The sequence below is a fragment of the Girardinichthys multiradiatus genome, chromosome 12 (assembly GCF_021462225.1).
Source record: "Girardinichthys multiradiatus isolate DD_20200921_A chromosome 12, DD_fGirMul_XY1, whole genome shotgun sequence".
Taxonomy (NCBI): Eukaryota; Metazoa; Chordata; class Actinopteri; order Cyprinodontiformes; family Goodeidae; genus Girardinichthys; species Girardinichthys multiradiatus.
The window spans coordinates 11,720,254-11,744,419 of record NC_061805.1 but is presented as its reverse complement, the minus strand read 5'-3'; the positions used below and the strand labels follow the sequence as shown (position 1 = coordinate 11,744,419).

The 24,166-nt window shown below is 37.7% G+C and overlaps 1 protein-coding gene across 3 annotated transcripts; it reads left to right on the top strand.

Moving 5' to 3' along the window:
- Positions 1-788: 788 nt before the first annotated feature.
- On the top strand, positions 789-22,859 carry ncaph (non-SMC condensin I complex, subunit H). 3 transcript variants are annotated; one of them, XM_047380506.1, is made up of 18 exons: positions 789-930; positions 7,156-7,378; positions 7,476-7,566; positions 8,181-8,273; positions 8,437-8,554; positions 9,931-10,076; positions 10,474-10,663; positions 10,809-10,891; positions 12,700-12,887; positions 13,357-13,502; positions 15,862-15,968; positions 17,499-17,618; positions 18,646-18,753; positions 18,906-19,031; positions 19,721-19,831; positions 19,983-20,056; positions 20,279-20,354; positions 22,515-22,859. In XM_047380506.1, exons 2-18 carry the CDS (start codon positions 7,161-7,163, stop codon positions 22,572-22,574), a joined length of 2,055 nt encoding a protein of 684 aa, XP_047236462.1. In that variant the 5' UTR covers positions 789-930; positions 7,156-7,160; the 3' UTR covers positions 22,575-22,859. The 3 variants fall into 3 exon arrangements, with proteins under 3 accessions (XP_047236462.1, XP_047236460.1, XP_047236461.1); XM_047380504.1 differs by having other exon boundaries at positions 790-930; positions 19,980-20,056; XM_047380505.1 differs by lacking the exon at positions 789-930 and adding an exon at positions 5,820-5,954 and having other exon boundaries at positions 19,980-20,056.
- The last annotated feature ends 1,307 nt before the right edge of the window (positions 22,860-24,166 follow it).

Genomic DNA, 24,166 nt, shown 5'->3' with positions numbered 1-24,166 from the left:
GTCTGATTGGTAAAGTCTGTGTCTTAATCAGGCATGTTGATTGAGCACTCTGAATCAACTCCCAGAATCATTTGTGATAATAATGAAGACATATTTTTAATTAATGAAAGACTAGGTGTAATGCGTGTGCTGCTTTGCAATTCTAACATAGACAGAGATAGATAGAGTTCTTATACATCATTTTAAATAATTAATCCCTGGACTTTTTTCTTGTGGGATGTCTGGACATCATCCCTCAGAGGTTTTAAGTAAGTAAAGACTTTGTTTCATCCTATGCCCTGCATCATGCTTCTGACTGCAAACATCCTCAATGACAATACTTTTAAAAACATCTTAAAATTTGATTTAATTTAAAATAAAAGATGAAAATAATTTGTATTAGATTTCAGTTTCTGATTGCATATGTGACCAAGAGTCACATATGTGTTTTCCTTGTCAGGTTCTGCCATTTTGGGTTCTGGTTTGTGTTTTTGTTCTGTGGGGTTTTGATAGTTTATTTTTCTTATTTATTCCTGAATTCTTGTGTTCTTGTGTGTGCTTTATTTCAGCATCATTAGTTGTTTGGGTTTGTTTACTTTTCAGTTAGGTCTTCCACTATGTCTTCAGGTTACTTTGTTAGTTCTTATTTTCCAGGTTCTTATATCTTAGGTTGTTATAGTTTTCTTAGATCGGTTTCCCTGAGTTTGTTATTTAGTCCCTTCTCCCATGGTTTAGTTTTGTATCAGTTCACCTGTTCCTCAGCCTCCCTGCGCACCCGGTCCACACCTGGCTCTATTTCCTGCTGATTGCCTTGCCTCTCATTCCTTTGTTCCACATTCACTTCCCTCAGTTTAAAAGCTCAGTGTTTCCCATTACTGGTCGCTGGTTCCTCCCATTCACTACCCTCTTGTGTTTTCTGCTGGCTTTATGTTTCCTCGTGGGAGAACTCAGGTAAGTTTTGGAATCTATTCATGTAAAACTTTAAGGAACCTTTGATTAGTGATGTTACCTCTAACACCGAGGCATCAAAGCACGCTTCAAACTCGACAGGGTGGTTATGATGAAGCAGTGGGCCTGAGCTTGCTTCATGTGACATCACCGATGACGTATGAACCACTTCACTGCTTCTTCGAGTTGACTGGCGGAGTTTCAAACATTTGGCGCAATTCATTGTATTTACGATGGCTCAAGCCCCGGTTCACATCACCGTTCTACACGTATTATACGTTACGAACAGCTCTCGTTTTTGGATATTCGGAGTTTTGGTGGATTATTCTGTCATGGAGCAACCATCTAGAAAGCGTTGCCAAGTGGGGAAAATTTCGTTTTGCTCGCAGCTGAGAGAGAGAGAAAAAAATAATAAAGCGAAATAATAAAGCCTATACCAGCCAGGGAACAGAGGAGACCACAGAAGCCTCGTCTGTTGGAGAAATTATCTAAAAAAAAAAAAGAAACCGTTTCAGCCCTTCTACTGTGCAGAAATGACTTTTCTTGACTAAAAACACCTAAATTAACACAAACACGCTCTTTATTACACCAAGCACAATGTCCAAAAACACTCAGTACACCAAGCACACTCCCAAAGAAAATATGAATGACAAATCAAAAGTTTTCACTTCATTTATTTTTATAGTTATTTATTTAAACTGGGAGAGTGGAATTTCATTAAAAAAAATGACAATTCAAGTTTAAGAAGCCAGAATTAGTCTAATGGCTATTTTTCTGTAATCCCCTAAAGTTCACATTGTTTTTAAATTATTGTTTTTCATGAGTTAATTACTCAGAATCTTTAATGAGTTACTAAAAACATATGTACAACACGCATATATACATACATAAGTGCTATTATTTACACAAGAGGTGCATCACATTCGCAGGGCTTCATTTGGTGCAACAATCACTACTGCCAGTAGATGTCACCCAAGGGAATTGAATGAAGCTTCGGGTAGTGAACCACTTTATGACACAATGGTTCAAAATGATTCTATGCTTCAAAAAGCCTCATTTTGACATCACTACCTTTGATTAAAAAAGCTTGCTCTCATCATGCTGCTGCCCAGTGCTTGTCTGCATTTTCCTGTGGCTCATTCTTGGACACGTGCTCTGGAGCAACAAATCTGAAACTTACCTTGAGACTCCCTTGGAGTTACTTCCTGGACCTCTGTAATGTTATGTTAAGCACCAGTTTTCTACTTGCTTAACATAACTTACCTGCCGCCCATTCTTACCAATAGACCATCAAAGGAGCAAAATCATAGACAACATGGATCAGGCACTCATCTCAAACTGTTTACCACCTGCCTCATCAACTGCCTCTGCAATCTTTCCCCTGCATCAAATCAAATCAAGTGTCTGCTGCTGGGAAGACCGCTTGGCCAAATTATTCTAACATACTTTGATTGTACAGTAAACTTTCCCAGGCTGCATGGTGGAGTGTATCCAGGAAAATATGGAACACCCTATGACAGCATCTATGTTCTTTTAATCATATTAGGACATATATATTTGAATACTTAATATCAATTTGACCAGTAATGAAAATGTCAGGCAATATTAATAGACAATAAAAAGTTGAATAAAATACCTTTTTTTAAAAATCTTTAAAATGTAATAAAAATGCAATTTCTGATGAGGAATGAATTAGGACACTTCACATTTATTCCCACTTTAAACTGCTTAAAGTTCACACAATCTGATCAAATCAGGTGCATTTGATGAGAACATCATTACTCTGCATTTTAAATGTTTGCCCTTTTTAAAACCTCAGCTGTTCAGTTTGGTGTGACCCTGAGTGGTGATATCAGAGGGAACAACACTGTGAGCGTGAAAGGGCTGTTTGAGGTGTTCTGAAAGAAGATTGTAACATTGTATGAGTTGGTTAAGGAATTTAAAAAGGTCCTAAATAATTTAAAATCTGCCACTGTGTCGGATGTTCAAAACAACTGCCAACAAGTCCAGATCTGGCTATCCAGACATGTTTACCCTCAAAGCAGCCAGCAAAATGCTAAAAGAAGTCTCCAAAAACCCTAAAATGTCATCCCAGGACCTATTGCAGGCTCTACCTACTGTTGATATGTAAGTGCACAACCGTACAATCAGAAAGAGTTTGATTCCAGACTTCTTAATTATTGTTCTTTGGACATATGAGTCTAAAATGTAATTGTTCGGACACCAGAAGAAAGGGCCTACTAACTATGAAGCATAGGGGTGGAGGTGTAATAGCCAGCTCACCGTCATAGAACCAACCATAAATTCTACCATGTATCAGAGGGTCGCCTGAGGAAAATATGAGATCATCTGTAAAAGAAAAAAAAACACTGGACCCCAAAATATATTTGTAAATTCACCCAGGAGTGGATAAGAGCTGAGAAATAATCCTGGGCTGAGTAAAAGAACTTCTATAGTTAAAAGCTGCTTCTCAGAAAGTTCTGCCAGACACCTCTCTAGTGTTTTAGAGGGTTCCGAGCTTCAGCATAATTCCATGATATTGACTGTGTCACAGGTTGAAGAAGTGGGAATCAAATGCTGAACAGAGAAGCCAACAGATTGACTAAACTAAAAAAAACTTTAATAACAGAAGGTGTTGCAATGCAGGGAATTGAAAAAAACAAAAAACAAATGCAAATCAAATACAATCATTCAGCAGCAGAAAAGGTGGGGTCTATAGGCACATAAGAAATCCACAGACTCAAGCTTGAGTGTAAATAATTGGATGAAAAAAATGTAAACTGGCAGATATGTGTTAAGTAACCAGTTCTATGAAATTAAACATTAAGTAATGGACCCAAGTGACAGACAAATCAAGAGTCAAAGCCTTTTTGGACCACAATGCATCACATGCATTTTTGAAAATACATGTGATGCATTTTGCTATCAAATAGTGACATTTTCCACATCTAGCATTAGCTTTAATTTGCCTATATTTGTCTCAAAAGCGCTTCATGGTGGTGTAGCAGGCTAAATCTGCGTCTTTAATAAGAGCGACCTAGGTTTGAATCTCAGTTTCATCAGGAGGGACATCCAGCTTTCATAGCCAATTCTTGGCCCAGATTTAGCTGTCAGATAGGTTCTCTAACATTTGACTCTGATATACCATATGATATATGGAATCCCTGTGCAAGGCACCCAGGTCCTTTGACAGCAAATCTGCATTTGAGTTTCTCCAAAATAGGCATTGTGCAATATAGCCAGAAATCTCTGATGAGGTCTGATTTGTTATATACTTTTAAGAGCTAAGAGCCTTTTTTCTGGCAACCTTTCCAAACAAGCCAGTCTGGTTCCAAGTTTTTTTAAATGTGCTAACACAGTGACTCAGGCCTGCAAAATCTAGTTCTTAGGGGATTTGTTGCATTTTATATAAATATTGCATGGTCTGACCTTGGAGTAAATATGTTGCCTGGCAGCTACTTTGTCTACTTAGTTTTTCATGTGAAGCTTTTTAATCTTAGCTTCCATTGTTATTTTTCAATAAATAAAACAAGTTTGGAAGTTTTTGATTGTGTTTCTATACACTTGATGTTAGATTCAATTAATTTTATAATTGTGTAAAGACCAGATCACATTTACTTGTGCTGATGCATAAACACCTGGAACAGAAAGAGAGTGTGAATAAAAACGTTTTTTCTTTAAGTTTGTTTTACTGCTTCTGTCTGCTCTGGAATTTACAATTGAGTCTTTATAGCTTTTCTGTTTGATAACTTCATTAAGAGCATTGCACCAGTGCAGTTCTTTATTAAGAACCTGCCTTATTGACTTAGATGTCAGCTTGTCCTTGACCCTACCAGGCACACTCACATAAACACAAACACATAAAGGTTCTCATCACAGTATATTTTCAAAGTGCCAAAAGATCATTGTATCTCTTATTTAATAAGAACATAGTGTCAAATCCCAAAACCAAAGTGAGTTCTTCCATCAGAAGAGGCAATTAAACAGGAGCACAGTGGAGCGGGCTACTAACAAGAACATAAGGCTAAAAAGGTTCAATGTCCTCTGAGGCATACTCCAAATATTTTTAGTGGGAAGCAAAAAGGGCAGAGAAAAATTGAGATGTTTAACAGTTGTCATCATCTGCAATCAGTGACCAGGCAGGAGAAATCGATCAGATGTTCTTGCAAAGTAAAAGAACTGAGGCATTGGATGTTTGGTATTTGAGTGTCTCTGCTGCATGCCAACATATGTATATGAAAGAGCGTGCTAATGTTGTTTGTCTATTCATGCATATAAAGTACAGGGTAATTTGAGTTTTAATGCCACAGCCATACATCACAGTGATGTACTTTTCTCATGGCATGCAAACATTTTAGAGCACACAAACATGTTCCTGTGGATCAACCTGTGCAAGTCACAGAGGTGCTAAAGGATTACTGTAGACTCTTTTGTCATCATACATATTCTGAAGAGCTTCACCAGCAGATTCATGTCATGGAACCAACATGCAGTCCTGCTCTGTGGCCTCATGCGGCGCAGTGTGAATAGTCGGGCCAACATAAAAAATCACCATTGTGGGTAAAAACTGACGCATTAAAAACACGAAAAATTCGTAGTTGCTACGAAACGAGGAAAGGCTGCATAAGTCACAGATGACAAAGAGGTCAAGTGATTAGCATCAAAAGGGCTGGTTACTCTATTTAGAAGTAAACACTACTGCTGGGCTACTTAACATCTGCTAGTTTACGGCCCTAATTTAGCTCCATAGCAGTAAATATAGACTTATTTTAATTATTATAAATATTAAGAGTAGCGTGTAGGAAATACATGACTTATACACTAAGCTCATTGATGAAAAAAAAAGTAGCTTCCTACTTCCGGGGAAGGCTATGCGTAATGACGTTTGTTGTATTACGTAAACCGTTCGGCGCAAAATTCAAACGCTGAACAGGAAAAAAAACAGCTGCTCCTTCTCTCCTTTTGTTAAATATTAAAAGCAAATATCTACAGTTAGGAGGGCTACGTCGGAACTTTGAAACCATAAGGTTTGTTGTGTATTGAGGTTATTCTGAGCTAGTGCGCCATTTAGCAAACAATTAGAAGATAGTTCGATCAAAGCTCTGGTTGTAGTAGTGTTGAGTTAGCATAACGTTAGCAAGATTTGAGCTCGGACAGATATTTTCATGAGGTGAGGTTGTCTTTGATAAAACAAATATGGTTATCTTATTTCGTTTTACAGCATTTTACTTATAGTATGGCTAATAATAATTACCGAAAATAAGACTATTAGAATGGATCTAAATGTTCGTGCTTTCAAGCTATTTGTGTTGCTGGATATCACCCGAGTTGTGTCTTTGGTTGTGGTGAGTAAGAAGCCGATTCTTCTACATGAGAAATCTTTCCCAAAACTAAAAGACAAAAACATCTTCCCTAGCAAGAATATTTAAATTGATTAATATGGCCAGCTCACCAGTCATTCTTGTATCCACGATCTTCTCGACCTCATTCATTGTGCTTGTTTGAGATCATCGGTGTGCGTGTATTATACAATACTTATTGCCAAGTCTGAATATTTGTGTATGAAAAAATATTCATCCATCCCGTCGTCCGTTTCTATATTATCTATCCGTCCGTTTGATCTTCCATCAGTTTGTGAGTTTATCTAGCTCTCCATTAGTCCATCTGTTTGTCCATCCATCCGTGTAGCCAACTTGTCCAACCTGTGTTTTTTGCAGATTTTGTAATTATAACCTAGGACTGATAGATATTCTGTCATGAAGTTGCAGTGATCATAGCCAAAACGGTGTGAGAACTATTTGAATCTGGGAAGTATTGAATTTCAACATGAACATCGAACATGTGCAGGAAGCTGGCTACTGATTTCCAGTAGAAATCAGCTGGCTACTGACAGACAGTATTATTGGGCATATTATTGAAAGCTCTTTGCTAACGCTTTATTGTGTGTGTTTAATTGCAAACATTGCCACAAGCCACAGAATTAGCTTAGTCTGGTTCATCTATTCAGTCCAAGGTTTTGTTGGAAATTCAGCAAATCTAGGCTGACTGTTATTTAATCTGAATCTTTGTTTTTAATTAATGTTCATCTTTGCCATGTTCCACACCTAAAGTAAATATGCTATTTAAAGTATATATATGCAACTTTGCTATATAATAAGTTTAGCCCCCTAGGCAATAACTCACTTATTTTAGTTGAAGAAAAAACTAAGTTGTTTTCTTTGCTCCCAGATAAAATGAGTACAACCAGCACGCCTGTGTCCCGGGTCCGTCCAGGATGGAACTCTTCCTCTTTAAACAAGAACTGTCTGTCCCCGGCAGCCTGCAGCACTCCGCTGCTGGCAGCCTTCCCTGGCAATGATGATGAGCAGGAACGTCGTCAGCGCAGGAGATCGAGAGTCATCGACCTTCAAGCTGCCAACGATTCTTCCTTTACGGACTCTGCTTCTCACAGGTGAGCTGTGGTGTAAACTAACTGCTGCACCCCTTTTCAGTTTGACTGGTTTCCATGTATCATGGTAGCCTGGTGGTTTTATGCTTCTTCTGTACAGTGCTGTGGGGACTCCTGCTGCTGTACCCAAGCTGTCGAATGCTCAGATCTCAGAGCATTACTCCACCTGCATAAAACTTTCAACTGAGAATGTAAGTTTATCTGGACTGGCTGCACTGCATTCATGGAAAATTAAAAGCAACGCCAAACAGTGAAGAATTACAAAAACAACTGTCACCTCCATTGTAACTAAATGGACAGTTTAAAGGCGAGGCTGCCTAAATAGTCAGTAAAAATTAATGAAATCGAATGTAATTGAACTCTTTTCCAGGTCTGAGTAGATGTGGAAAAAGAAAATAGTGTATGGAAAAAATAGTATAGAAAAGTATGGAATTTAAAGTGTGTAGGAACCATGAAATCCACAGTGAGTGGCTTGTCTGACATAAACACTCCATCTTCTCTGGAGCTGACCCTGATTTTCAAGAAGGTAATTTGTTTTAGGATTTTTACACGGCTTTGACCATCAATTCTGTAATCTGCATAAGAGGATTTTTCCCATGCTGCACACCATACGACATTGTTCTACTTTGGGGAATTTACAAAAATCCTACGTAATGACAGTCTGGATTTAGCATATTAGTCAGAAACATGTCTAGAAACATGCTTTGTAACATGAGTGCCTAAAGGAAAAAAAACAGTTCCCATGAGGACGGATGCTTATAAAATGTAAGGCTATAAGTTTCTATTTTTATTTATTCATTTTCAGAAAATCACAACCAAAAATGCTTTTGGTCTGCATCTGATTGATTACATGGCTGATATTCTAAAACAGAAGGATTCTGAGATCACTAACTTCAAGGTATGTCTCTTGAAATCTACCGCATTGTCTCTGAAGTTTTCATTGTTATAATAAATCTAAAATAATGGGTGTACTGAACATTTTTAGATGAATCACAAGGGTTTGTTATCGCTCTTAATAATAAGTGACGATATGTAACGTCTGTTGTGTTTGTATCCTACAGGTGGCAGCTGGTACTTTGGATGCCAGTACAAAGATCTATGCTGTGAGAGTGGATGCTGTCCATGCTGATGCCTACAGAGTGTTGGGCGGTCTTGGGGCTGAGACAAAACCTGGAGAGAGTAAGTACCCAGTATTGAGTGCTGCTTGATCCCTGTCCTTAACACTGGGGAGTGTGTACTAATAAGCATGTTCAATTGATTCAGAGTATATTTTGATTTTTAAGTCGTACTTTAACAATTCAGATCTTGCGTAGTTGTATCCCAATCTTGAATTGGTGAATCAACTCAGGTTTTCTGGATGCACATGTGTTGGTGCATATGGATGTAGTTGCCATCAGGTGACCACTCACAATAACTAAACTTAATTGACAATCTCCTTTTAGTCAAAAACACACTACTTCTAGATTATTAATATCTCAAACATGTATGAAATTTACAGTGACTGGCACAAATGTTCACATCCCTTAAACTATTCTCAAATTTGTCACATTATGTCCTCAAAGTTAATGAATGAACACAAAGTAGCATGTAATAATGAGTGGGAGGTAAATAATATATGCTTTTCATTTGTTTGTTTTTTTGTTTTTTATTTAACCCAATATCTGAAAAGTGAGGCATGCATTTGTATCCAGCCTCCTTAAATCTGATAACCTTAAATAACTCTTCAAACTCCTCTTCATTAGATGTGGTTCTAGACTTTGACTGGGCCATTCTAGCAGACATATGTGCTTTGATCATCATCACTCCATTGATGCTCTGCCCACATGTTTAGTGTCATTACCTGCAGGAAGGTGAATGTCCTCTTAGGTTTCCAGTCTTCTTCGGCCTCTAACAGGTTTTCCTTTAGGTTTGCTCTGTATGTTGGCCCATCTATGTTCCCGTTAACTCTGGCCAGCTTCCCTATCCCTGCATCTCATGGGCATGAAGCTGCCTCCGTGTTTTGCTGTGGGGATGGTGTGTTGTCTGTGTTAAAAGCGGCACAAACATCTGCCTGTGCATAAGAAATGTTAATGTCGGTGTCTTTAAAGTAAAGCAAGAGAGTGTTCTATCTCTTCAAAATGTGCACCTTCATAAAGAAAATAGGAGAGTTGTACTAAATAATATATTGTACATTTCATAGGATAAAGGTTTTTCTATAAAACCTTTACAGATAGGCCAAGCGTCTTTAAAACCTCCTGTGTTATAGGAAGAACATTAAAATATACTTGAATCTCAAAGTGATGTCTCTTTAAAGCAATTTAATCCTCCTGCAGGTTTTGTGAATTATTAGCTTTTCATGTCCTTGCAACACATGAAGATCTACTTTACAATAAACAGTTCAACATAGAACATGAGACACAGATACTGTTTCATGTTTTGCGTTTCATGTCCCCTTATTACTCTATTACTCCATGCTTAACATTAATGGTTCATATTGGGTCCAAACAATCTGCTCTGAAAAGCCAAACGTTTTTCATTTAATTCGTACATTATTTGTATTTTTTCTGTATATGCAGACCACTGTCTGAAGGACAGGGATAATGAGGAGGCATCGGGAGGGGACATGACCGCCAAGCAGCCAAAGAAAAAGAGGCCTCCTAAAAAGACGGTGGAGCAGAACCTGAGCAACATCAATAGTACAGAGTCTGAGAGGAGGTGTGAGGTAACATGACTATTAAATGTCAAACAGGATGAATATTCCTTTCTATCTGGTTTTTTTTAAATTCCGGGATCAGAATTTTTTCCAAAGTACAATTGAGTGGGAATGATTCAAATTAACATCAGTTTTCCAACAGATGTCACTTTAATCTAACATTGACTATAAAACTGCAATTCAGATACTTGAATCTACAAATGATTAAAACTGTATGATCGTCTTATATTCATTAAATGTTGGGTGATGGCACTGGGGTCACTGAGAGCGTTCTGTTTCGTCTTTAATCCCTTTTTTTATTATGGCCACTTCACTTTGGCAGCTTCACTTTGTATCTGTTATTCGGTGTGGTCCTATGTATAGATTTCTTTAAAAAAAAAGCTAACTTTCCACATCACACATCCAGGTGGACCCAATGTTTCAGCGGATGGCCTCATCCTTTGATGAGAGCAGCACAGCAGGAGTCTTTCTGTCTGTTCTGTTCAGTGAGAACAGTCGCTGTGAGCTGCTGTTTCCCTCTCAAATGATCCTCCTGCAGTCCAGACCCTCTCACTCTCCACCATCTCCTCAGAGAGTCTCTGTATCACCATTCAAGGGTAAAGAAGTAACAAATACTAAAGGAATTTTATTTTTAGTTCACACGTGTTGTACCCTGTGTAATCAGAATATTTGAGCCACGTTTAGGAGCTGATACTTACTAGGAAGGCTAAGCTCTCTCTTTCTGTGCTCTGCTTCTGCCAGCTGGACTACAACGTTCCCAGCAGAAAAGCTGCATCTGCCCCTCATTGCAGGACTTCTCATTCACAAGCTGGAACCCTGAGCAGGTCAGAGGAACAACAAAACTAAATATTCTCCTGATATTCTTTCAGAATACATGTAAATTATTCCATGCCAGCTCATCTAAACTTCCCAGTTTATTTGATCAATTTCCTTTAAAAAAAGACAGCAAAACCTCTTCCATGAATATGGGCTTCAGAAGATCATTGAGCCCTTTACGTTTAGGTCTGAAGTTAGGCTTAAAGGGTTTTGTTGATGACGTTTTGTTAGTATTATTACTATATAATTTGCAGCTGCATTTGTGCTGATTAGGTGGCATCAACTTGTCCTTCTTTCAAGTTCGATTATAAAAACATCAAAATCCTTTAGAATAAAAATAATAATAATCATTGGGAGTCGCTGGTAAGAAGTAGTTTTAGTCCAATATTTCCGTAATTTTGGCTAAGAGATAAAAAGTTAGGAGTAAAAGAATGCAAGCAGGCAGGGAGCTTAGGAGAAAAGCGTCTGAGCAGGCAGAGAGGCGGAAGTAGAAATGTCACCCTGCCAATTATATTGGGTATTTTACACTAAAACAATGATAAATCTTCAGTGTTTCCCCTGGGAATGTCATCTTTCTACAATTTCTACAGAACATTAGTATAAAAACATTTAATCAATGTTACTAATAATAATCCCTTCTTCATTATTTGTTTTATCAGTGTATTTCTGTCAATCTTTCGGTCAACATCTTTCTATCTTCATCTACATGTTTCTCTTCATCTCTCTATATTTATCTACTATGTATGTATTTACACACTTACTAACAAAGATCAGTCTTGTACAGCCAGGGGGAATATTTCCCCTCTGCCAGCCAAGCCGGGTCAAACCTGTCACCCCTTGATGTCAACTTTTGCTGCTTGTAGGGGGAGGAGCCTGAAGCACTTAGGCTATTTTCTATAGTTGGATACAAACCAGGAGAGTTATTAAAGTAGTGAGTTTGAAGCAGGGCACATTTTTCTGATCTTCTTATAACTAAGGGATTTTCCCCCTGCTGGTCATGGAAATCAAGGCAGGGTCAATGCACTTGGTTTTCTTTGTAGATGTGTCCCAGTGTGATTTCCTGTTTCTTCTGAGGGCTGACCTACCAGTCATTACAGATTTTTTGTTTATTCTAAGGAGAATAACAGAAATAGAATGTGCTGCATGTTTTTCGATAGAGCTAGCAGCTTTAAATGGAACCCAAACATTAATGAATTACAATGTTATCCTGATTTATGCATTGCTAATAACAATTTTGGAGATCAAGTAATAATATGCCTTCATGAAATATGAAAAAACAATAATGCGGCTGTAATGTGACTCTGAACTTTTTTATCAGGTTTTCACTCAATTTTAAAAAGGCAACCATTTCTATAATGTTGCTTGATGCATTTAAATACCAGTAATGCTAACAGTTCTTAGTTTTGATGCATTAAATTAATTTAAAAAAATTAAATTTCACTTTATTTGACAATTATTTGCCATTGACTGCTTGAAGACTATTATTGGGTTATTGGTTGATTCTGATCTCTGGCCAGTTGATTGGTGCAAACCTGCTTTTTCCCCATTCTCTAGTTCAGTTATAGCAAGGTTGTTAAATTCCTTTGACTTTAAAGCTTTATTTTAGAAAGACCTTTTAAAACTACTTAGCTTCATTTTTATGTATTTATTTCCAAAACATAAGAATATAATCTACAGACTCCATTGATAACCTAATTGCAATTCTATAGATGTAACAAGTACTGGTTTAAGAGTCGATGTCTATATGGGGTCAGGGCTAACCAAGATTCATCCTAAGGAGGCGAATACATATGTCTGAATGTTTATCTGCCTTCAGACCACGAATCAGCTCCTGGAGAAGATGAAGCAGGGCGAGCACGTGTTCGATGTGAATGCTGAGCCGGAGCCAGAAGAAGACGACTGTCCTGACTTTGATGCTGATTATGAGGAGGGATTTGCTGACGGTGAGGAAGGATCAAAGGAGCACAAGGAGGGTTGTGAGACCATCGGTTCTGGCAAAGGAAGGTATGAGGACTGATACTGTCGGCCCAACAAGTGGACGTAAATGTGAACACAAATTTTATATAACCAAGAATGTCTTTTGTCTTGAGTAAAAATGTTTACTTTATGGCACTTTATCAGCCTGTCTGTCATGTCATATATCCACGATTAGCCAGTCAATTCTCTCACCACGATCATAACATTCCAGCTCATTTGTCATCAGCATGTTGAGCAGAAAATACACTTTCACCCCAAATATGTTCTGCTTTAGACTGACACGCTCTCCACTCGGTCCCTTGTTATTTCAACTTTGAACCAGATTTTATTTAATGAGCCCTTTTCACACAATGAAGTTTAAAACAGTGCTTTGCAGAGGTTAAAACAGTAAGATAGGTGGAGCGAATATGGCACCGAATCATTTAAAATCCGTTCTATTCTAAAGTTACTTCTTCTGCGTGTTTGTCTTTAAATGATTCTTCTGTTGGTCATACAGAGACGTGATTCCCATTGGAGAAGGAGACATCGCCACCATGTGTCTGCAGCTTTCCTCTCAGCCCAGAGAATATTCTTACTTCAGCCCCAGGACCATGGCCACATGGGCCGGCCCCGGATACTGGCAGTTCAAACCTAAACATAAGTGTGAGTAAAAAGAAATATTTCCTACTCATCTTAAGCAGGACTTGTGTCATTACATGCTAATATTTATTAGAACAGTAAATAAGATGAATTACTTACTGTAATTTATTTGTTTTGTTCTGATTGTTAAACGTGTTTGTCAGAGGATGATATCATGACAATCCAAGTCTCAGACCTGGACTCAAATTGCACTTCAGACTTGACTTCAAGGTGTGGGAGTCTTGTTAGCATTATTTATCTAGCGTAATCATGGCTGGGAACAAGCTGGTCAGTAAACCAAAGACCGCAGCTCATGGGCATATTTTCCCATAAAGAGGGAGCTCAATTTGTTTCCCGGGGACATTTGCAAACCATGACCTGTTCATGGTTTGTATCAATCTGTTCTGTTTCCTGTAGGATCATCATAATTACCACTAGTATGTCTTTCAAACTGAACTCTATGACTTCTATATGTCTTCAGGTTAATTAAGAATAAGCTAAAGTCTCTATCTGATGTCTTATTCTCTCACTATTAAGCAAAAATCATTAAAAACATTGAAACTTACAGCTTTTTAAAACATAAAGAGTTTCAGTTCAGTTCAATCAGAAATTTAACTGACTTTTTTTCATTCACTCACTAAATTGTGCCACGCTCTTTATTTGACCATTATTATAAAACCTTGGTATTTAGGACAAAAAAAAATAAAAAGGGGAATCTAGAATCATCATGGCCAAGCATCCTAAAAGTTATAATTGAAGCCTATTAGTCAATGATGGAACGATAACATTCTGGAGGACTTAAAAGCAGACAACACTGAATATGTAAAAGCAAGATGGGAGAGGGAAGCAAACATTGAGGAGGAGAGGAGATTCATGTATTTCATTGGAAAACCACAAGTTCTTCATTTTGGGGGGAGTATGGCTGGAGGAATAAAATTAATGTATTTTGTGATTCTGGCGCAGAGAAAATATGAAGATACCAAATATTGGCGATCCTGTGGTGCAATAAAAGCAGATCATTTCCATATATTCTGGGGATGCCTCTTAATAAATCCATATTGGATAGAAATAAAACGAGTAATTGAAGAGGGGATAAAACTTAAGATTCCAATTTGATTTGTAATTATGTACCTTGGGAATATTAACACTTCAAAATTAAAAAGAGGGGAGGACTACAAAATGTTGAGAATATTGCTGTTGGCTGCTAAAAGAGCGAAATCCAGAAGGTGGCAATGTGACCTGGTGCCTAAAGTGAAAGAATGGATGAATGTTTTGTGAGGTATTTATAATACGGAGAAGTTAACAGTGTCAATATTATTGTAGGTTGATACATTTAATAATATCTGGAATGGATGGTTACAATATATAAGACAACATAGACCTGACTTTGTTTAGAGCGTGTGAACTGTTGGGAGGATTATGGTTGTTTTGTGGAGGTATTGAGGCGGAGGAAGATTGGACAAACAAGAAAACGACAGAATGAGTACCCTACACCTTGGTTCGTTGCTAAAAGTTGTGATTTAAAAAAAAAAAAACGTTTTTGTTTTGATTTTTGTTTTTATTGCATATATAGTTCTTGTTTGCTAACACAAATCTTACGAGCATGGACACTCAAGGACAGGCAACTTTGACCAAAGCGGTTATTATTAGATGACCTTTTATATGTGTCTACTGTAAAATTTAGTCTGTGAAATCTACAACGATAAAAAATCGAATTATTAAACCATGGTACATGTTCACTCATGTTTCTAATGATCTTTCCAAGGCTCTCACACAGTGAGGAGTGAGTAAAAGAGTGGACACTTGGAGCACAGGGATTATTAGGTGTTCACCAAGTCATTACAAAGGCACTTACAGCTCTTTAAAATAAAGGCACTTCTTGCTTGATTCAATTAGAAATTTGACATTATCCAGAGTTAACCTATCAGTGCATTGTTTCTTTGAACAGAAACCCATATTTCAAAATACAGGAGTTTTTAAATGCTTCTTTTTGTTGAACTGAATATCCTGAAAAAGAGGATCTGAAAAATCAAAATATACATGTGTTAAATTAGGCCTAATGAGGTGACAATGAATAATTAAATTCAGTTATGCAGGCAGATTAGCTCATTCAATTAAAGCTTCACAAGAACAATTGTTTTTTTGTTTTTTTTGTCCATCAGACAAATCAATCATTCTCCCTGAGGCAGAAGCAGTAAAACTAACTGCTTCCTTACACAGCTAACAGCTCTACTAACACGCGTGAAGCTTGTTTTGTACTTTGAGTGATGTGAGAGCAAATGATGCTCTCCCATTTTCTAAAAGCAGCAGCTAAGCGTTCATTAATGATGCTTGTAATGCGTGTCTACAGACGACTGATTGTGTTTTTCTTTGTGTGTTCAAGTGGATCATGTTCCTGACAAAGAGCCACGAAAAAGGAAGCCCAAGAAGATATTTGAAATAGACTTCAGCGTAGATGTCAATTTTGACACATACTTCCGCACCACAAGGGTAAGCTTACTTTAACCCAGAGAGCTGCATTTTTACTCAAACTGTTCTAAAATGTAGAGGGTTTTATATCGTTGTCTAAATTCTCATCTGATGACAAGTATTTGAGCTGAAGTGTATTTATTGTTTTCTATTTACTTAGTGATAGATTGTGGTGGGTGTTTCTACTTGGCTAAACACCATTGACACACTCTGCCTTTGCTGTGTTGTAATTAGCTCATAGCACAATATGATTTTCTTTTTTTGTGCCATTTCTGCATCTGTTGACATGACCATGGTGTGTTGGTTTGATGTCACTTAAAAAGAGCAGGGAGATGGGATTAGTCAGATTTCCACCATAAAGGTCAAGGCACTGCTTCTGGTCATCTAAAGTATTTTATTTGTTTTGACATGTTTTTTATTGGCACCAAATTAAAATGTGTTTATATACATTTGTATCATTTTTGCTTGAGTCTACTGTTTTGAAATTTGACAACGGCAGTGAGCATCTCGCAGTATGTTTTCTCATAGTTTGAAACTATCATAAGAGTTGGAATATGCCTTGATGCACTATAGTACTGATGGCTACCCTTTATGGAATTGGTTATGCCCCATGAAGTTTAAGTTTTATCACGTTACAACCACGGCCTTTAAATACAAATCTGAAAAGTGTGGTGAATCAAGGAGCACAGCAGACACGTTGGGGGATAAAAAGCTGTGGAAAGGTTTAAAGCAGGGTTAGATTATGAAACGATATCTTGAGCTTAGAACATCTCACTGAGAACAGTTTGGGACATCATCTGAAACTAAAAACCTACTAAGACCTGGCTGCCCATGTAAACTAACTGACTGGGCAAGAAGAGCATTAGGCAGAGTCAGCCAAGAGGCCCATGGTGCCTCTGGAGTAGCTTCAGAGAGCCACAGCTCAGGTGGGAGAATCTGTTGACATAACAATTAAATTTATGGCAGAATGGCAAGAAGAAAGCCATAAGTTGTCTAATATGCAGTTAACCAGAAGCCGTGCACACGAAGGTGCTCTGATCAGATGATCATAGTGACACCATGTTCAGGTGTTAAAAGTGGCCAGGTAAAGTTTGAGTCAACACTTCAAAATTTATGTTGATAGCTTCTCTCCTTCCAGTCTGAAGCAGCTTCAGCTGTTTTGCAAAGAAGAATGGGTAAAATATTCTGTATCTGGATGTGCAAAGCTGTCAGAGACAAATCCCAAAAGACTTCGAGCTGGAACTTGAATCAGGGTGACTGAATACAAATGGATGCCACGCTTGCTTTTTAAAACTTTTTAAAAACTATGTACCATTTCTCTTTTTCAATTATGCATTTCTTTGAATTAGTCCATAGCATTATGTCAAAATAAAATACATAAAATCTTATAGATGTGTAACATGGCTAAATTTAAAATTGTGTGAGGCACTATAGCTCCAGTAACCTCATGCATCCTGCTGAAACAGAATTTCTCCTAAATGTTTAGTTTAAAATAATGCAGGTGAGATGTTGACCGTATTGAGTCTCCCATTTCCTTCTCAATCATTACAGGCAGCCACAACTAACAGCAAGTCTGCCCTCAGTGCCAGCAACAAGAAGACAACCCTACCTGCAGATTTCAAGTTTGCCCCAGAGAAGCTTTCCCAGCTCAACCTCAAACCCTCCAGCTCGGTGAGATTTGGCTCATCTGGACATTAAATTGATTTGACTTGGTCTAACTCTAAAATACATCAGAAGTAATAACGTTTTGGACCTCAAAATGGACTGTTCTATGTTTGGGTTTGAAACTGATTAATCAGACTATATTTAACATGGTGTTCAGGAGAACTTGTAGCAATAATCTCACCAGTCACTAACTTAGTTAAGTTTTGTTTTCATTAAAATAATCTTATAGAAAGGCAAAACATAACAGACTAGTTTTAAAAAGTACCAGTTCTACGTCTTAACTAGATCTGGTCTAAACATTACCTGGTCTATACGTATCTCTGTAGAGACGTCAGTACAGAGCAGGTCATGTACTGTGAAAGTATTTCCCCTGCAAGTGGGTATCTGTTATACAGTGAGAGGACCCAGACATTTCTCATAAACTGCTGCTATACATTATTATAAGGCTCAAAAACATTCATTTCTTGATGAAATTGTGTCTAAGACTTTCCCTAAATCAAGTAGTTAGGCATTAAGAGTATACAAATATTTTGCTCTTCAAACATATTGACAAGGTTCCAACGCATGTCTAGAAAAGCATGAAATCTGTTTAAAATTTCAAAGTGTGGAAAAAGTGTAATTCCTTTCCAATTGTCTTAACAGTTGGCCATTCATGCGTCTGTCCATTCTTCCTTCCACCTTTTTTGTTCATGATCCATTCATCCCTTTATGTATCAATCCTTTTGTTCTCCCATCCATTTGTCTATTTGTCCCTTAGTCCGTGATCCATCCATCTGTGTCCAATTCCTACCGCCAGCCATTTGTCCTGACGTCCCTTTATCCATCTGATGTCCATCCAACCAGCTGTCTGTCTATATGTCCTTCCTCACTCCCTCTTTACCAAATTCAGTACTCTTCTCAACCTTGCTTTCTTTCTTTCTGACTTTCGAACTTACAGCAAGTAACACTGGTACAATGTAATTCTTGGGACCTGCCTTTTAACCTGAACGTTAACCATTTTTTGAAAGTGAAACGTGTTTTCTTCACTACCTAGTTGAGCCAAGAGGCCCAAAAGAGGCTGTCTGGTGAGCTTGGAGAAGGCATCGGTGATTATGACTACAACAACGCCAACGATACAGCCAATTTCTGTCCAGGTCTTCAGGTGTGTATATCATCAGCAGATTTCTGCTGATTTAGCACTAAATGTAAGTGGAACAGACCTGATGTGTGTCAGTACGATCATATTGATGCATATCTTACTGATTACAATGTCCACCTGGGTTTACATGTCTGACTTTAGCCACTCTATTTCAGGGCGGTGACAGTGATGAAGATGTTGAAGGCTTTGCTGGTTCAGGTGACAGTATGCCTCCACCTTCACAAGACCTCGAGGAGGTGTCCACATACGGGGAGGAAGATCTAGTACCTGAGCCGCACAGGGTATGCTGGATATCAGATAGCTAAATTAGTTTTATGCTTTTTGACAGTTTTTCTACTAGTATACAGTGCCTTACAAAAGTATTCACACCCCTTGAACGTTTTACCTTATAACCACAAACCTTTATGTGTGTTATGATTTTGTGAAATGTTGATATGCTTGTTTAGTCCCATGAGTCTCATGTCCCATGAGAATAAACCAGAGGCCAGCTTCAGCAGTGTTCTTTATTGATTTGTGGAAAAGTAAACTTATAATAAAACCCAACTCAGTGAATATTTTGTAACTGAATGGCCTTTATGTCATAAAACTGATTGTAAACCCTGAAAATAATGTAGTTGGAGAAAGTATTGAATTTAGAAATGAAATCCTTGTAGGAATTCTTCATTAGGAAATCAATATCCACTCCACACATTTCAGACGTCTATGTGTAAAACACGTTGAAACTATGTAGTCTTTTCCTTTCATTACAGAGCTATGAACTACTTTGTGTCCGTCTATTACATAAAATTTCAGCTTATTACATTGAAGTTTCTGGTTGTAACAGAACAATATGTGAAAAGGTTTACAGGCATCAATACTTTTGTTTTTGTAGCTGTTTATGTAAAATGTGTAAATTCACCTTTTTTTCTTTGCAAATTGGAGTTTTTGCTTCGGATTTGTCATAGGCTTACTGTGTTGCTTTGCTATAAAGGTGAACAAAATTGAAATCAACTATGCCAAGACAGCAAAGAAAATGGACATGAAGAGGCTGAAGAACAGCATGTGGACTCTTTTGACTGAAAGCCCAGAAAAAACAAAAAAGGTAAACCACTTTTTTCTTTTCTTTTTGCCTTCAATCAGTATTTTCATGGGGCGAGCAAAGTAGGCAGGCAGCCAGTGGGGTTCAGCTGGATTTGTTTGATTCTGTGTGTTCAAGTCTGTTTTATAGGTTTTTACCTTGATGTTCCCAGCAGGTGGAGGTGACTGCAGAGAGTCCAGTGTGTGGAGAGAAAGCCTTCAGTCAAACCACAAAAACTCTGCTTCAAAGGTACTGGCCAACCTGCTGCCCTGCCTGCTATGACATAACACATGTGAAGATGATTAATTAGAGTAGCACTCATGCTTCTTGACAATAATGAATGATTTCATTCACTCGTGTATTGTCCTCTAATTCATTTCCCAGATTACTGTTATGACTTCCAAATAATGGAAAGTAAATTTTGTGAATGTGTCTCTATTTTACTGTTTCTCTTATTATGTATTGGTCCAGATTACCAAGCACTATGGCTCAGAACCTGTCAGTACCGTTGGCGTTTGTTGCCCTACTTCATCTTGCTAATGAAAAGGTGAGTGTCGCTTAAATAGTTATTAAGAAGTAACTTTGTAATTTCCATGGCCAGTTCTACTGGTTAAAGTTCTGGAGGATAAAGATGGACTTGTTTAGGAGTGTCCCTTTGATTCAGCTCTTCGGGTCTCTCAGTCTCACTTTGAGGATTCCCCTTTTCACTTTATTAATAAAGTAACTTCTTTACAGGCCTCTATTATACCCTCTCTAAATGACACCTTCATCTGAGTGTCCCTTCCTGCTACCTTTCATCAATTTAAGCCAGTAAATCCTAATCCTCACCTGCCCCCCTTTAGGGTGGAGTTCCTCAGGGCTCAATTCTAGGTCCTCTTTTTTTATTATCTCTTTACCTGCTTCCCCTCAGCCCTATTCTTATGAAGCATGGTATACACTTGCACTGTTATGCGGATGACACAGATTTACCTGCCTCCCAGCAGAAAGGACGCCCATTTGGTACAACACCTACTTGAATGCTTTGATAAGGTTCAGTCCTTACATTTTTTGAGTTTTACTGAAAAGAAAACTGAGGTTAGGGTTTTCAGTAGTGCCCCCACCTCTGCCTTCCTAGATATTGGTTCCCCTGCCCCCTTTGTAAAGCCAACTATTACAATTTGAGGAGTCAAAATTGACAGTGAAGCTAAGTTTGATAGTCAAAAAAGAAAGTGATGAAATCAAGTTGTTTTTTTTTTTGTTTTTTTCCATTTGAGGTAGCTGGCTAAGATAAGGCCCATGATTCTGTCACATCGCTTTAAAATACTAGTCCATGCTTTCGTTTCCACTCTACTGGACAACAGTAATGCCCTTCATGCCAGGATTAGTAAATCTGCTGTCACCCGTTTGCAGATGGTGCAAAATGCAGCAGCACGTCTTCTAACCGGCACAAGGAAATTGGATTGTATTACACCTGTTTTAAAATCCCTGAATTGGCTTCCAATTCATTTTAGAATAATGTTTTTAATTATTTTATTTGTTTCTAAATCTAAAATAGTCTTGCCCTTCCATACCTTTCTGAGCTGCTACAACCTTACATGCCCTCCTGGTCTCTCATATCTGCTAATCAGCTTATTCTGAGGGTACCCAGAACCAGATCTAAGCTCGGAAGGGATCGGTCCTTTGCTGTGTTGGGGCCCAAGTTATAGAATGACCTCTTGTTACAAATCAAATAGGCCTCTTCATTATCTGCTTTTAAAACTTTACTCAAGAACCATTTTTATTCCACGGTTTTTGCTAACCTTTAATGTCTTGACTTTGTGGTTGACCGGTTTATTTTGTCTCAAATGTTTGGGGGGTTTTCTATTTGCTGTTTAGCTCTCATTTTTGTTGTTGTTGTTTTTACCGTTATATTAGTGTTTGCTGATTGTTTTGCACTGTACAGCACATTGCGCCCATTCTTTAAAGCGCTTAATAAAGTTGGATTGGACACAGATTATAGTGCCTAAAATGCTAAAGGTCACAGAGAGTGTTGGAAGAACAGAAGACAGACAAGAGTGAGGAAATTAGGAATTATTACAACTGATATCATTATTGCATTATTTTCCAATTATATCTTTTTAACAGGATTTTTCAATTATTGCACAACCTTATGGCATAATTATGACTATGTTTGATGATTTAACTGTTTAATCTTAGAATTTTATTGATAATTTTGTCTGACTTCTGTAACGTGTTTGTATAGTGCTTTTTTTAAAGCTCTATACAAATAGAGAAATTTGCAGCAAATACTGTGACATAACAGTTCCGAAAATGTAATAGAGAATAGAGAAAACTGAACAGATTGAAAAATATGACCCAAACAATATAAAGATATCTATGCAGGACTTGGAGAGACTAAATTCAACTTTTCGGCACATTTTGTCCCATGTATCTCATCTTTAGGTTAGATGGGCACAACAAATACTAGCTTTAAATTATGATTTGGTTTTTTTTGTTTTGTTTTTTAAGAATTTATTCGGCACTAGAGGCCTTTATTTTGATAGTGGGCAGACAGGAAGAGGGGTCAAAGAGAAGGGGGAGACATTCGGCAAAGGTCGCAGGGTCCGGGACTCGAACCCGGGACGGCCGCTTCGAGGACTATAGCCTCTATATGTGGTCGCGCACTAACCCCTACACCACCAGCGCAGCATCTTTAAATCATGACTCTGATTTCCATTTTATTTTACAGAATCTGGAGCTGGTGAAGCTTGATGACATGTCAGATATCATAATCAGACAAGGCCAGTGAGCTGACCAGAACAACTGAGGATTTAATTGAAGATTTGGATTTTCATTACCATTCTCTACACTTTCTACAGCCTTGCTTTTCATATCTGATGTTTATCTATTTTAAACATGTTTTTAAGTCTCTTTTCTAGTCTTTATGTAACAGATTTCACCAAAGAAGAATCTGCTATTATTCCTTCTAATAGCAGAACTTCTTCAACTCTTTACTTTCTCCATTTATGTGTGTAGATAATTATAACTGCACAAAAATCCATTATCAAAAGAAATAAAATGTTTTTTTCATAAATGCCGACTAATTCTTAAACATGAGGATATTATTTTATGAATGGTCTTCATTGCAAATCATTTTGACAATAAGCTCAAATTATTTGTAGGTGTTTCAGACAAGGTGCAGCTGTTGGTCCTACCAGCAGGAAAGGAACAACATGGATGACGTCCTTTAGTGTTGCTGCTGAAACCGGTTGGTCAAGGAATGATGTAACTGGCTGGGTGGGACGTGGTTTGACCTCAGTTCAACAAGGAGGAGCTGCTGGAATAAAAGTTCCTGTCATGTGGGCTGAGGAAAACTTCTTCAGTCATTTTCATATTTCTGTTAAATGTAGTGGGACTGGTTGATTTTCAGTTGTCATTTTCAGTTAGTTATTCAACTTAAAACCAAGCTTCCATTGAATGATGAATATTAAGGAAACATTTACTTTGATCAGCATTAAAGCACATCTATACAGCATGCCAAGAAGTAAAACTTAAGATTCCTGCAGCTGGAGGCAGTATCATTAGAAGCATCATTCTTGGAGGAAGTTCATTCAGCTCTTTTATTTTGTAGAAAAATAATGAGAGCCTAACATTCCTTTCGTAGCTATTCTCTAAATCAAGTGGGGAATAACTTCACAAGTGAGCAAATAAGAGCAGAGCAAAAAGCCTTTTCTACTGGAAAAATGTAATGACATGGCCAGGAAACGAGCTTTATCTCAGTCTGATTATTCACAATTTGTTTGAACTATGAACTTCAAATAAATCACAAGGTTCAATCCTGGAGAATTAAAAGTTACATGAAAAGCCAGAGAAGGTTAAAAAAAATCCAACCTGACATATTTCATTGCTCATTTACAGAGCTTTAGAAAAATATTTCTACTACTTAAATTCATTACAACCAGAAATTATAACATATTGCATCATAATTGTATGTGAAAGACCAACACAGAGGAAAAACAAGAACAGGATGCATGGCTTTCAAACATGTTGAACAAGTGTGATCTACATTAGTATTACACCAACTTTAATCTGAGACCTCCAATTAAAATCCAGCACAAACAACTGCTTTCAGTCGTTACCTGTTTCATAAACGGATTGCACCTGTATGTCATTCAGTCTCAATATAAATACAGCTGTTCTGTGAACAAAGGTCATCAGACAAGGAACACGGCAGATTGGTCAGGAATGGCGTTTTGGGGACATTAAAAGCAGTGTTAGGTCATAAAACATTTTACAGAGCGCTGTTTGATCCACCATTCAAAAAAAAAAAAAGCCACAAGGCATGGAGAGCATGTATCAGATGAGCAGCCAAGAGGCAACTCTAGAAGAGCTGCCGATATC